The following is a 13,647-nucleotide window of genomic DNA, read 5'->3' on the forward strand; positions in this document are numbered from 1 at the left end:
CTACTCAAGTTGACTTTGCAGACTTCTGGTGTTAAGGATGTTATTTGTATTAATATCAATAACCCAAATTTAAAAGACTTAAAATAATTTTGTTAATTTAAAATGATTTCTTGATCAAAATAAGGAAGAAATGGACTAAAAATAATATTTTGAAACATGATTAATTTTAATATGTTTACAGGGAAAAAGTAAATCCACCAGCAAGAAAAAAAAATACCATAATTAACATTTTACAGGTTTTTAGTCTCAAAGCACAATACATTTTTCATAGAAACAAATATATCACCATCATAGGTACCATAATATGGCAACATTTATAAACAAGGCCATTTACCATTAATAAAACCAGTGGCAATGGTGATACAATACATTAGTTTATCTTTGTTAAAATTTTTGCTATTATACTTCCTGGCCTGCAGGAGTATTTGCCAGGATACAAAAGAAAAATGTGTGACCTCACTTTGAACAATACATAGAAAGCTCTGGCTGCCTTTGCTTAACCCTATATTTACTATATTATCACTAGGAATGTTTTCATACCACTACTCTACCATAGAATAATAGTTCATTCCACTTACTATTAAAGCCATTCCCATGAAATCAAATGTTTTAATAGATTCATTTGGAGATTAAGGAATTATTTTATACAAAATAAGAAGTACAATATCAGGACATAATACTTGATATGCCTAAACTTAACAGAGGAGAAAAACTATACCTGTATTAAGTGGAAAACAATTTCAGATTATTTGGAGTAGGTAATGGCAGAGTATTGAATTGGGGAAAAATGTGATAATATGGTTCCTTTCATTTTTTAAGAATTGATTATTTTTAAATGCACCAGATGATTTTCTGGAGTCCATTCACATTCACTGTTTAGATTCATTTTATTAGTGGCATATACAAAGCACCATATAAAATAACATGTGAAATGTAGAACAATCATGACTATGTAATTAACTATAGAAATAACTGCTAAGAAAATATAGCAATATTTAACACAGGATTTCTAAAACCATTGCATATTCATTACTTTCCCATAGTTAATAATGTCCCATGTTTAATTTTTACAGAATTTATCTATCAAGATTTATAATGCATTTGGCACTTTTTGGGGGGCTGAAAATGGTTGATATCTTCTGTACAGTAATGTTACAATTTTATACAAACTTCAGAAATATGGCATTTGGAATAGTCTTTATGATCCTCTTCTGAGTGTTCCATTTCACACAACAGCAAATACTCTGAATGCCTTTCCTCCTGGAGGATTATGTAAACTGCAAAAAAATACAGAAAGTATATTGATGTCATCTCCACATATAATCCTCCAAATAAATCATGTTTATTTATGACAGTCAAGAAAGCAGCTCTATAAATCCAGATGGCCAGCTTTCTTAGGCTACTATAATTTATAGTTATTGGAAAGCTTGAGTGAGGATGACATAATTCTTTAAATCTTGGTTGTATGATGGGCTGCAAGTTTACTAAAATTTAAGGTGCACAGTGATAATAATAGTATTTTATATGTAATGTAACAGATTCCAGATCATGTTTTCCTGTGCTACCACCTTTGATTTTAATAAAGCAAAGTTAGGCAGCTGTTATTCCATTTTATTAGGGGAATATTAAGATCCAGGTTTACAACTGACCAATGTGGTTAAAAGTTAACTTCAAGTTAAGAAGACAGTGATACTTAAATAATACTCTAGAGTACTATTATTTTTGAGTACCTACTATGAATTTCCCAGACCTATAACAGACGCTAAATGCCAAGTTATCTTTTTATTAAAAATGGCACTCAGATGGTTATGTGGAAGGCAATCTACCTTACAAAGCACCATCCTTGGGGTCATTTATAGAAACTTAACTGTATATGTAAAACCTCCACTGGCAATTTTAAAGAACCCGCTAAATGTCTAAAAGTTAGGAACTTTTCTTTATCTATACAATATACATGAGAGTTAATGTTTTTTCCCCAAGTACAAATGATTTGAAAAAATCACTATAGGTTCTTTGCTTTTAACTTTTTTGAATACTTGATAAAGTAAGTCATATTAATTTTCCCAAACCACTAAAATATATACTACTGATGGACTGAATAGTATAAGACCAGAAGACATTCATTTATGTCATACAAGGTATCCAACTTCTAATCAAAATGAATTTGTTTTTTGCGAAAAATCAGACCATTCTTTAGCAAATACTTTGTCATATAAAAGGATTAGAGAAATATCCAGTGCCCTTCTCAGCTAGAAATAATTACATATAAAAACTAATCTAGAAAATCCAAGAGGATGAAAGAAACTTCCTTATTATAAAATCAACTAACAAAAGAGTGATTCTGACTCATAATCCAACATTCATGTTGATATTTGTAAGCCTGTAGGAGACAGACATCTCTGGTACTGCAGCTTTTCCCATCCCTGGATGACCAACTATTACGCAGGGTGCAAAGGAAACACACTGGCACAGCCACGGAACTCCAAACCCATATTAAGGTGAGCTGGTTGTAAAGCAAGCATAAAGGGGTGTGTGTGTGTGTGTGTGTGTGTGTGTGTAAAGAAAGAGAGAGGAAGAGACTATAAATATATAAAATACAAAATATATATGTATACATTTTAAAATTTACCTTTCTGAGAAGATTCCATTCTGAAAAGAAGCAGTGTAAGTCTTTCTTTTGTCCACAGGCATGACATCAACATAACCACCGTGATTTCGAACCACTCCAGCGTGTACGGCTGCTCTGCAGATACTGGACAGCTGAAGGGACAAGGAAAAACCCATTGTTTTTAGGAAATTCCTGCTGAACTTATCCAGTCTACTCTTCTACTGGACTGAAGTCGGTGACACCTGTCTCTATATGGACATTCAGTGGTTACAGGTTGATGGTTTGTACATAAAGAAATGTTTCAAAAGTCACAGTTAAAGCCAATTCCGAGTGAGTCTGAGGCAGATCTTAAGGGTAGCTAGGACAGTAAAATCCCTTCACATTAAACCTAACAGACACTTGCCTTTCCAAATAGCAGGCTTTGGCTATAGTGAAGCAATCAGATGCGAATTTACTCCTTTTATCTCTTGAAGGGCCCATTTATCATTCTTAAATTTCAGCTTTTGAGAGTCCCTACTGGAGCCACTCTGACCAAATATTCACGGGCTTATTATCTGTACCTCTTTTATGTTCCGTTTTGACTTATAAACAAATCATAGATCTGTATGTCTTTACAGTCCCTTTTCCAAAATACAGGTGTATATTAAGTGGGGAGCTTTCTTCTATTAAGTAATGTAATCTACACACAGCAAATTTGCTCAAGAAGAAAAATATAAAGAACAATCATAGCTTCTTACCTATATTTGCAATGTCTGTCACTTTGGTTTGAATGGTCTGACGTGAAGTGCTAGGAAAGTGCTATGATTACATTGTACCAGTTATATAGTCTGAACTGAACTGGATTTCTATGGAAGAGAAAATTATTTTCAGGCCCAACACTTTAAAATTATTAACTATGGATTTCTAGAAGTCGACTCTTTTCCTTTGTCCCCTTAAAGCCTTCTCCAGACTTTGACATTTGCTTTAATCCTAATGTTCTGCCAAAATTTGTCAGTAGCTGCATACAGCCTGAGGAAATCCCACAAAATGAAACACTTGAACTGTTTCAGGATAAAACAATCCCCCTCATATCTGAGGGGTCTTTCTGATCTCACTGGTGTGTTCTTTTTTTTTTTTTTTTGGTCTGTATGCACATGTGAGTGACTTAATGTGCTTTTTAAGTTCACATAAGCATGTACATCTTACATGACCTTGCTTTATTACTGTGCTCTGAACTTTGTGGCATCAGTCAGAACTTATTAGATCAGAGAGCCTGAATGCCAAGCTGTTTAATCCTTTTCATGTTTTTGCTATGTCACAAAATACCATATATCCAAAGCCTTGTATTCTTACTCCAAAGAGGCATTTATTCAGTTTAAAGTCCTTCATTGAATTAATGTTTGTATCCAATATGATTCATAACAGATGAAATTAAAAATAATTCTGTAACATTTCAGTATTTATCTTGCTCTGTTAAAAGAGTATCATCAGCATTTTCCCCAAGGCAATAAAAGTGCTTAGATATAACATTCACTAAATCCAAGCACTTAATATGTTTTGAAACTATTGTTCTGCCCACAACTATGCAATCAGCAGGCATTCCTATTTCCGTTCAAAGGTCAGAAGAGATTTTCTTTTCATACCCACACTTCGTAAGAATTAATATATCATGAAAAGAAAAATAATTTATCTGTGAAAACAGTGGAATATTTTTAATGGGTACAGAAATTAACTTCATTTGTAACAAATGAGACAAGTTCAAAACAATAGAATGTACAAGTTGTAGCAATATAAAGAGAAAGAGAGAGACAGAGAGACAGGGAGGGAGGGAGGAAGAGAAGATATCTTTCCATATCTTGTATTTAAAGAGATAATGTATTTTGTAAGTCTCTGACTCTGCACTAACCTCATAATAGTAATCTTTTTATTTCCAACTTACTTTTAAAAGGATCTACATAATAATACATAATCACCTATACTCATTGCACTATAGAAGATAAAATGATCTCAGGATATAAGTTCTAATAAAACATTAACTCTAGAAAAATAGATGGCTGATGGATATAGAAGTGTATAGGGTATTTTGAAAGATTTTCACCAAGCATGACTAAAATGAAAAGTTTTGGTGTTTAAACAGATAATCTAAAAAAATAACTTCTTTTGAAATCTTTGATGATTTTATTTAATTTTTTTTAAGATTTTATTTATTTGTTTGACAGTCAGAGATCACAAGTAGGCAGAGAGGCAGGCAGGGAGAGGAGGAAGCAGGCTCCCCGCTGAGCAGAGAGCCTGACATGGGGCTCGATCCCAGGACCCTCAGACCATGACCCAAGCCCAAGGCAGAGGCTTTAACCCACTAAGCCACCCAGGTGCCCTGAAATCTTTGATGATTTTTAGAAAGGCTTATCCATTTACACTTATTCATTTATTTTTTTCAACAAATATTTATGTATAAGATATTTGCTTAATTTCTGATGCCCTGTGTGCTCTAAGTTTGTTAAGGCAGGATGTAATTCTGTCTTTTTCACAGGTCGGCACACATCAAACTGTTGATTAAAAAACGATGCATGAATTGCCCAGCTGTCACCCTCAAGGAACTTCAAATAATAAAAGAGGTGGAGAAACAATCCTAACACTAACAGAATCAGCTAACTGCTAAAAGGGAAAAAATAAAGTTGAAAGAAGGGTCACATTACACATGTATACAATACACTCCACAGAGAAAGTGCTAATAATTTAGGATGTGAAGAATGACCATGATTTTAACAGACAGAAAGATAAGAAGATAAGCACAAACATGAGGATCAAAGTTAGGATACCAGTAAGACATTTAAGCTGTAGATAAGAATAGTGCAAAGTTGAAGCCTGGGAAGGACTCAGATGTGGAGAAAATCTCAGAGCTAATGCTGAACTTAAAAGGAACAAAAACAAAAACAAAAAAACCTGGACCTCAATGAACTCACCAATAGAAATAAGGTGATCAATACTATTTCAAACCTCTTTTCACAAGCCTATTTCCATAGTATTTTATTGAATATGTGTTTCAAAAGTGTATTATCTGAATTTGTTTTTGTATCTCTCTGACTTAGAAACTGTAATGGTTTCTAAATGTCTGCCACATAAAATCTAAACTCATCAGCATGCATTCAGACTCTCCAAGGACATGTTTCAAGAGCCAGATCCCTCCATCCCTCACACCAAATTGGCTGCAGGCCCTTTGAAATTCAATGCTCACCTGTTCAGGGACAAGCAAACCTATGTGTTATGCATGCATCTTACCTGCTGTCACCTCCTCATCTTTGTAGATGCTGTTCATCCCACCTAGATTGTGTCCCTAATCCAATTTATCAACCCACACTTGAAACCTAGCTCAAAGAGCACTTGTCCATACGGAAGCCCTCCCAGCTAATAGTCCTTGTCCAACCCAGTAATGTTGTCCATTATAACATCCCCTCAAGTGGTTTCCTTTTGTATGTATTTTAGTGTACTATCTGTTCTTGATTCTATGCTACCTTTTTAAATGTTCCTTTGCCAGCAAAAGATATTGTTCATATACCTGATAATTTCTTAATTATCAAGTTTACACTATAAAATACTGAAGAACCAAAAGGAAGATTTAAAAAAGAAAAGTCAATTTTCCTTCAAAAGAATGACTCTGGACTATTTCCTAAGTGAGAGATATACAACGAATGGGTAAGACATAAAGAAAAATTTAGTAAAAATAAATTATTATGCACTCCTATGTGCAAACGGATAGTCATTTTTCAGTGTTATTGCTGACTAGCTTCTCTGAGAATATGTATATCCACACAGAATCTGTTCCCTTATTCTATATATAAATGTACATGCATTAATGTGTGTACAAATATATACATGAATACTGAGAGTTGAATAAATCAAGATACTTACATCAGAATAAACTCGAGTTCCAATTACACGAGCATAATGCGGATTTGCCTGCATACAGTTACGAGGACAATAGACTCTGAAAAAAATATATATAATATTAAGTAGCTGGTTACTTCAGTCATTCTCACTAATTAAGACCACAGACAAGAACACACAACAATTAACAGCATTCTCGATCCTACTCATCTTTTTATCTTCTGAAATAGGTCAATTGTATAAGCCAGGCAGTAGATGCAATTGCTTCTGCTTAATTTACTCACTTCCAGCTTTCGGCACAAATGTGTTCTTTTCTTTTTTAACTTAGCCAAGAAGCTTTCTAATTTCTGGATTAACCAGAAAGAAACATCAGGGTGCATCCCTGAGTATCTGGGAATTGGTACCCAATGTGTCTGTAGAATTTAGTAAACAGATAACTTGAAAAACATGACTCATTGCCTCACACTTCTCATAGTTTGTTTATTCTATGTTCACATCTTTGGTATCTCGTCTAATTTCATGGTTTTAATCATGATTATAAATTGTTGATTTCCAAATTTCTATCTCCAGTTAAGACTTCTTAATTCCAAATTTGAATGACCTATTGCTTATTCAGTATCTCCACTTAACTCTTACAGTCATTTCAAACTTTAAGTGGGTTTAAAACTAAATTCCTAATCTCTTCCTCCGGCCCCCAAATCTGTTTTTTCTGTAGGCTTCCTACAATAAAGGGTAACTCCATTACTCCAGGTGCTCAGGCCAAAATCTCTTATTCTAGCCTCGATACCTCTCTTTATCTCACACCTTACATTCAGTCCCTCAGCAATTTCTCTTGCTCATATGTTACAATCAGAGAATTCCTCAACACCTCAGTTACTATAACCCTAGACTTCATGGTGTCTAGCTATCTGTTCTCCTATGACCTCCCTCTTTCCAACCTTGCCCCATCCACTCTTTTGTTCCCCCACTTATATAAAAGTGTACAAGTCCAATCATATCATTCCTCTGCTCCAAATACTCCAGTGGCTTTCCATCTCTTTCAGAATAAATGACAAGATCCTTACAATGATCAACAAGCCCTGCATATCTTGTTCCCCCCACCATTACCTATCTGGCCTTTTTTCCTCCTCTTCTACTTTCTCCCCCAGCTCCAGTCATGCTTGCCTCATAGTTATTTCTCAAACATTAAAAAAAAAAAAACAGGCTCTGCCTCAGGGCCTTTGCACTTCTCTTTCTCTGTGCCTAGAATATTCTTTCTCCAGATAGCCTATTGCCTTACTCATATCTGATTGGCTTAGCTCACTTAATAACATATCCAAAAGCCCTTTATTTAAACATCCAATTGGATTTAAAAATCCAATTATCACTGTTCAATCAATCACGTGTTTAAAAAGTCCACTCCGAAAGTTTAAGAAACTATCAAGTGGCACTTTTTTTTTTTTTAAAGCAATGGACTCTTCAATTCACACACATGCACACACACACAAAGACACTTGTGTACTAAAAGGAAATTAAAAACTAAAACTGGAAAAAAATTCATTTTAGTAAATAGTAAATCAGAATCTCAACAAAATGACTACATGAAAATCAGTCTGATGAAAGAATCAATGATTTTCCTAAAAGTATTCTAAAAAAACATTTAATTGCTACTACCTTTACTAATTGAAGAAACTCCTTAAAAAAGTTCTTAAGAGATAGCTGCATTGGGACGCCTGGGTGGCTCAGTTGGTTAAGCAGCTGCCTTCGGCTCAGGTCATGATCCCAGCATCCTGGGATCGAGTCCCACATCGGGCTCCTTGCTCGGCAGGGAGCCTGCTTCTCTCTCTGCCTCTGCCTATACTCACTCTCTCTCTCTGACAAATAAATAAATAAAAAATCTTTAAAAAAAAAAAAAGAGATAGCTGCATTTCTTATTTCTAAAATCTATATAACATTGTACACTTTAGAGTATACTTGTGAATTATAACTTCTAAAGTAGAACCATTTAAATATAAATAATAAATGAGTCCAAGTTTTTATAACTTTAAAGAGCTATTTTTATAAAAGATGCTATTGGGGATTTCTAGAGGAGGAAAGTTGTCCCCATTGACTGCGATATTTTCCCCATGTGTTTGAGAACAGTTGGGCATCCACTGCCCATCCTATGGCAGTAAAATCAACTCCTCTGCCTTTAGGATCACACTCAAGGCTCTACCTTGACTATATTTAGCACTTGGTTTGTGGAAGACAAAGGTCAGTAGCTCCAGACTGAGTTAGTATCTACTTAAGCAAGTTCAGGTCAAAGAAAGACTGAAGGAGGTTTTACTTGCTTGAGTTCTGATCTCTGGTTTTAACACCTTGTTATGTACTACTGAGAATGTAAATAGTAACCTGGTTGGCATTCCTTTATATACAATTTAGTTATACGCTTTGAATAAAAATGTTGACACATGTTAATGATACCTGCTTTTACATCTTGAACATTCAATAGGTTTCAAAGACTGAGTCATTTGTAGATATATGTAAATCAGGATATGATTTCTGCCCTCCACCTCTGTGGAGGTCAGGGAAAAAAGAAAGGATTTCTAGTAACTCACACAAACACATGATATTTACAAGATTATGGAATTAAATAATAGAGACTGCTTATTTGGGGCTATTCTGCCTGCTATGGAACCTCTCAATGACACAATGGTACAGGTAAATATTGTTTCTTCATGCTCATCTTGAGCTAATTTCCTTTCATTTATTTGTTCTTGGCATTTTCTCCAGAATAGATTTATGCCTCAACTTATTTAAGTCATATGATATTCTGAAACAGATGTACCAACCACATGGTTCCTTAAAAGTTATAAAGTGTTATATAAATCATACCATTATAGCATAATTTGTGAAACTACTAAAAAGTTGTATGAGAAAAGAAAAGACAACCCTTTGTTTCACTAGTCTCTAAAAGGAAACGGCGGGAGGCGGGGGGCTTTCCTGACTACCTAAGGTCAAAATTATGCATAAGTCACTACTTCAACCAATTTGTTATGTTGGTAACAGTAAAAGGTAAAATCAAATTTTTTAAAAAGATTTTATTTATTTATTAGAGAAAGAGAGACAGAGAGAGTGTGTGTACAAACGGAAGCGGGGAGAGGAAGAGAGAGAATCCCAAGCAGATTTCATGCTGAGTGCAGGGCTGAATCTCAGGACCCTGAGAGCATGACGTGAGCTGAAATCAAGAGTTGGATGCTTAACCAAATGCCCACCCAGGTGCCCTGGTTAAATTTAATTTTAAAAATTTCTCTCATGGGGGAATATTTCCCCTCCCCAGAGTAACCAAAGAAATAGGAAACGTTTATTAACATTTCACTTTAGTGATTTTTATTTCTTTTGGAAAAATATTGCTAAATTATTCTGCAGATATTAAAATAACCATTTACTGAGCATCTACTAGAGGGATGCTTTATGCTGGGATGCTCTACAGAAATTATCCTCACTGTTTGGTCCTCATAAGCCTAGTCACATGGCTGAGATAGAGCTTAGCATAGTACAGTACATACTGAGAATTTAATAGGTATTCATAAATGGGTAATTCTAAAATTTTTGTTTTTTCTATCATATGATAATGGCAAAATTTACCAGCTTCACCTACCTTAAGAAGTAGCTAATTCTTATATCATCACAGTCTTTTATTACCTTATGAACAACCCACCTCATTCTTTAAGTGAAACACCACTTTAGTTTTAAAAGGATAAATGACAAATCTTTTCCAAAACAAACTTTACCATAAAAAGTAAGCTCCCTCAATTTTTAGTAATTACAGTTTATCAATTACAATTCTATCTCTAAATCTTATTACTGGTTTTTAGAATTAACATGTGATTACTTTGTATTAATGGAGGAAGTGTGGATAGAAATAAGACTGGAAGTGAAGAGATATATTTCATTTTTCCTACGTGTGGTTATAACTTATGGCCATAATACTTCTAACAGTTTTCACCTTAGTGTGATCAAGATAAATGAAGTACTTTTTCATTATTGTGTTACAGATAAACTCCATTATAATTTTTAAAATGATAGTACGCAAAAAATAATAAATAAAAGAAAGGCAGAAGATGGCCTTTTTGACTTAGCAATCACAATTAGATTTATCCAATTTAGAAACCGGATGGCAATGCTTAAAAATATGTTACATCATTATAGTTTTTGTGGTAATTTGTTGTAGACTAACTCGTCTCTCCAAATTCATATGTTGAGGCCAGCTCCCACTGTGACTGTTTTTGGAGATGGGCCTTTATGGAGTTAATTAAGGTTAAATGAGATCATCAGGGTTAAGCCCTGATCCCAGGAAAGGAGAATCTTCTCTCTCTGACTCTGCCTTTGCCCCTGTCTCTCTCTCTCTCCCCTTCCCTACCTCTCCTGCCTTGTGAGAACACAGAGAAAATGCAGCCATCTGCAACAAGGGGATAGGCTTCAGAAGAAACCAAACCTGTCCACACCTTGATCTTAGTCTTCCATCTTCCAGAGTTAGGTGAAAATAAATTTTGACTTTTAACACCATCCAGTCTGTGGTATGTTGTTATAAGCACCTGAGCAGACTAAGACAGAAGTCTTCACAGCACATGTGAACATACAGAACACACCCAGCAGCTCTGGTATTATGAAATAGCCAAAAGCACTCTGTGCTTTGGAGAAAGCGCATGAGGAATGCCTAGAGTGCAGGTAGTTTGTCATGACCCGCTGCTCCTTTCACTTCACAGCTCAAGACCATGTACCTTTCAAAGCCTGCAGACAGCAGAATTCCAGGCAAGAGCAGTTATCACAGAATAAAAGCCCCATCCATGTATGTTCACTGGTCAAGAAGAATGAAAAAATTTAGAAAACATTACCTTGGGCAATGTGAAGCAGGCTTATGAAATGGACAGAGCTGTTCCACAGTTGTTTCACAAGTGACAGCCTGGACTAAAGAATTGAAACACAAAACAATAAGCAAATCTTCGGCAACAATAACATGCAACATAGTCATAAGAAAATAAGATTTTAAAAAGTGCTAACCTGTTACTTTGGAGACTGTGAAGGAATTAGCAGACTGATATTTGCTGAAGATAAAAACATAAACACGTCAATCATTTTTTAGATGCATCATCATCAACATAATTCCTAGTACTATTTAGGTCTATGAATACTTTGTTTCCTCTTAATTTGATTCTCATTTAAATATCTAAATAAGTATTAGTATAAGAATACATCCTCTATTTTATGCTAAATCCATATTACCTTCAAGTATGAACCAAATCAATACCAACCAAATTAATCATTCTTGATATTGGAAAATGGTCTCTTCTCATGATCAGTCTCAAATATACAAATAACAGCATAAAACTACACAGATTTATATCTATATATGTGTTTCCTATTAAAATTAAAACTCTAGGGGCACCTGGGTGGCTCAGTGGGTTAAGCTTCTGCCTTCAGCTCAGGTCATGATCTCAGGGTCCAGGGATCGAGCCCCACATCGGGCTCTCTGCTCAGTGGGGAGCCTGCTTCCCTTCCTCTCTCTGCCTGCCTCTCTGCCTACTTGTGATCTCTCTCTGTCAAATAAATAAATAAAATCTTTTTAAAAAGTTGAAACTCTAAATATATTAATCCCCTGTCACCATAGAACCAAACTATTTAATCTCTCACAATAATAAATACAAGATAGTATTGTAAAAAGACTATTAAATCATAGGTACCTTAAAGGAATGTGTGTTACTCATTTTTTGTCCCCCCCAAGTATATAGTAAAATGTCTGTAATGAATGAATTCCTCCTCATTATATGTTTAATGCATCATTAAAAAGCAGGAATAGAATAGGTATACCATTATATATCAAAATATTAATTGGTTTATTTATACCCAAATTTTCAGAAAAAATCTATTACAAAAAATAAAGCTTATTTGTGATAGTATTTGAATGGCATACCTTCACATTTCAAAAGAGTTTTTGTAATAAACATAATCAAAAACTAAGTTCAAACAGAATAGTAAATAGGATAAATGTTGTTTAATCCAACAATCAGTATTGGGTTTACTAAAGGTAATAACTTCTATTATTCATTTAAGGTAATTAATAAATATCTGCTGAATTACTAAGCTAATCAATAAATGCTTCTATACAGCTTTTACTTAAGAGAATAATTGCTAATGACTGAAAACTACAGATAAAGCCTTTGAACAAAATTATATACAGAGAATGTTATTCTACCAAATTTGCAAAGGTTTTTAATAAATTCTTATCATTATGAATCCTCTACTGTGGAGTTTCATGCAATTCTATAGTTACAAAGAAAAGAAACTATGTCATATATCTTAAGAAAAGGCATTCCGTATGAGGTTTAATATTTGTTTTTTTTACATAGAAGGAGGACACTAACAAAGTTATTTCAGATCACATTTTTCTAATTTCTATAGAGTATATATCAAAATATATAGTCTTCTAAAATAATGTTTTATATATTTAATGTGAGACACATTTCAAAATTTAATGCCTTTATGTTGAGTTAAATTACATTTAGATGGACAAAAGTACATAATATATTACATATTTAGAAAGCTTTTCAAAATGCTCTTTTACCTATTAATCGAATTTATCTTATTAACAAAGTTACTGTTGCATGAAATAAACCATTTTCCATTTTCCAGAGCAGGCAGAATATGCAAATCAATTAGACTTCTCTGGGGTATTTTCTTTTATAGCTGAAAAAAATCTGTTGCTTCACATCAAGAAAAACTGTAAATCTGTAAATTCTCAGTGAAACTCCAGAAAATGTGGAGCTTTAAGCATGTTCTTTATAAGTAAAACTGCTCAACTTTGAATTTACATACTTCAGCTCCTTTTTGTCTTCAGAAATTACTGAGCTCAAATGAGCCTTGACAATTACCAACTTCCATATAAATCCTTCTATGCTGGGCTCTAAAAGAATTTGTCAATTCATTATTACAATTTAAAATCATCCCATCCAAAAGATCATTTGTGTACTTACCCGATAGTTTGAATACCATTTCTATTGGATTTGATGAAATAATGTTTTCTTCCTTGTCTAGTGATATCTACCCAACCGCCATCATTGTCTATTATGCCATAATGAATTGCAGCTCTACAGATGCTGGATTGCTTAGAGAAAAAAGAAAGAAGAAAAGGATATTAAAATATCAAGAGTTCTCCA

The 13,647-nt window shown here is 34.1% G+C and overlaps 1 protein-coding gene across 1 annotated transcript in view; it reads right to left on the reverse strand.

The window, feature by feature from the left end:
* Positions 1–1,225: 1,225 nt before the first annotated feature.
* Positions 1,226–13,647, reverse strand: part of CRISPLD1 (cysteine rich secretory protein LCCL domain containing 1) — a gene marked incomplete at both ends in the record, with an annotated part of 43,841 nt that continues 31,419 nt past the window's right edge. Inside the window, 6 exons of the mRNA XM_080802877.1 lie at positions 1,226–1,277; positions 2,630–2,760; positions 6,497–6,572; positions 11,329–11,401; positions 11,495–11,538; positions 13,465–13,595. Of these exons, the coding sequence (XP_080659003.1) occupies positions 1,226–1,277; positions 2,630–2,760; positions 6,497–6,572; positions 11,329–11,401; positions 11,495–11,538; positions 13,465–13,595 (507 nt within the window). The remainder of the gene's footprint in view (positions 1,278–2,629; positions 2,761–6,496; positions 6,573–11,328; positions 11,402–11,494; positions 11,539–13,464; positions 13,596–13,647) is intronic.

Source organism: Martes martes, assembly GCF_963455335.1.
Source record: "Martes martes genome assembly, chromosome: 4".
In the NCBI taxonomy this organism is placed as follows: Eukaryota; Metazoa; Chordata; class Mammalia; order Carnivora; family Mustelidae; genus Martes; species Martes martes.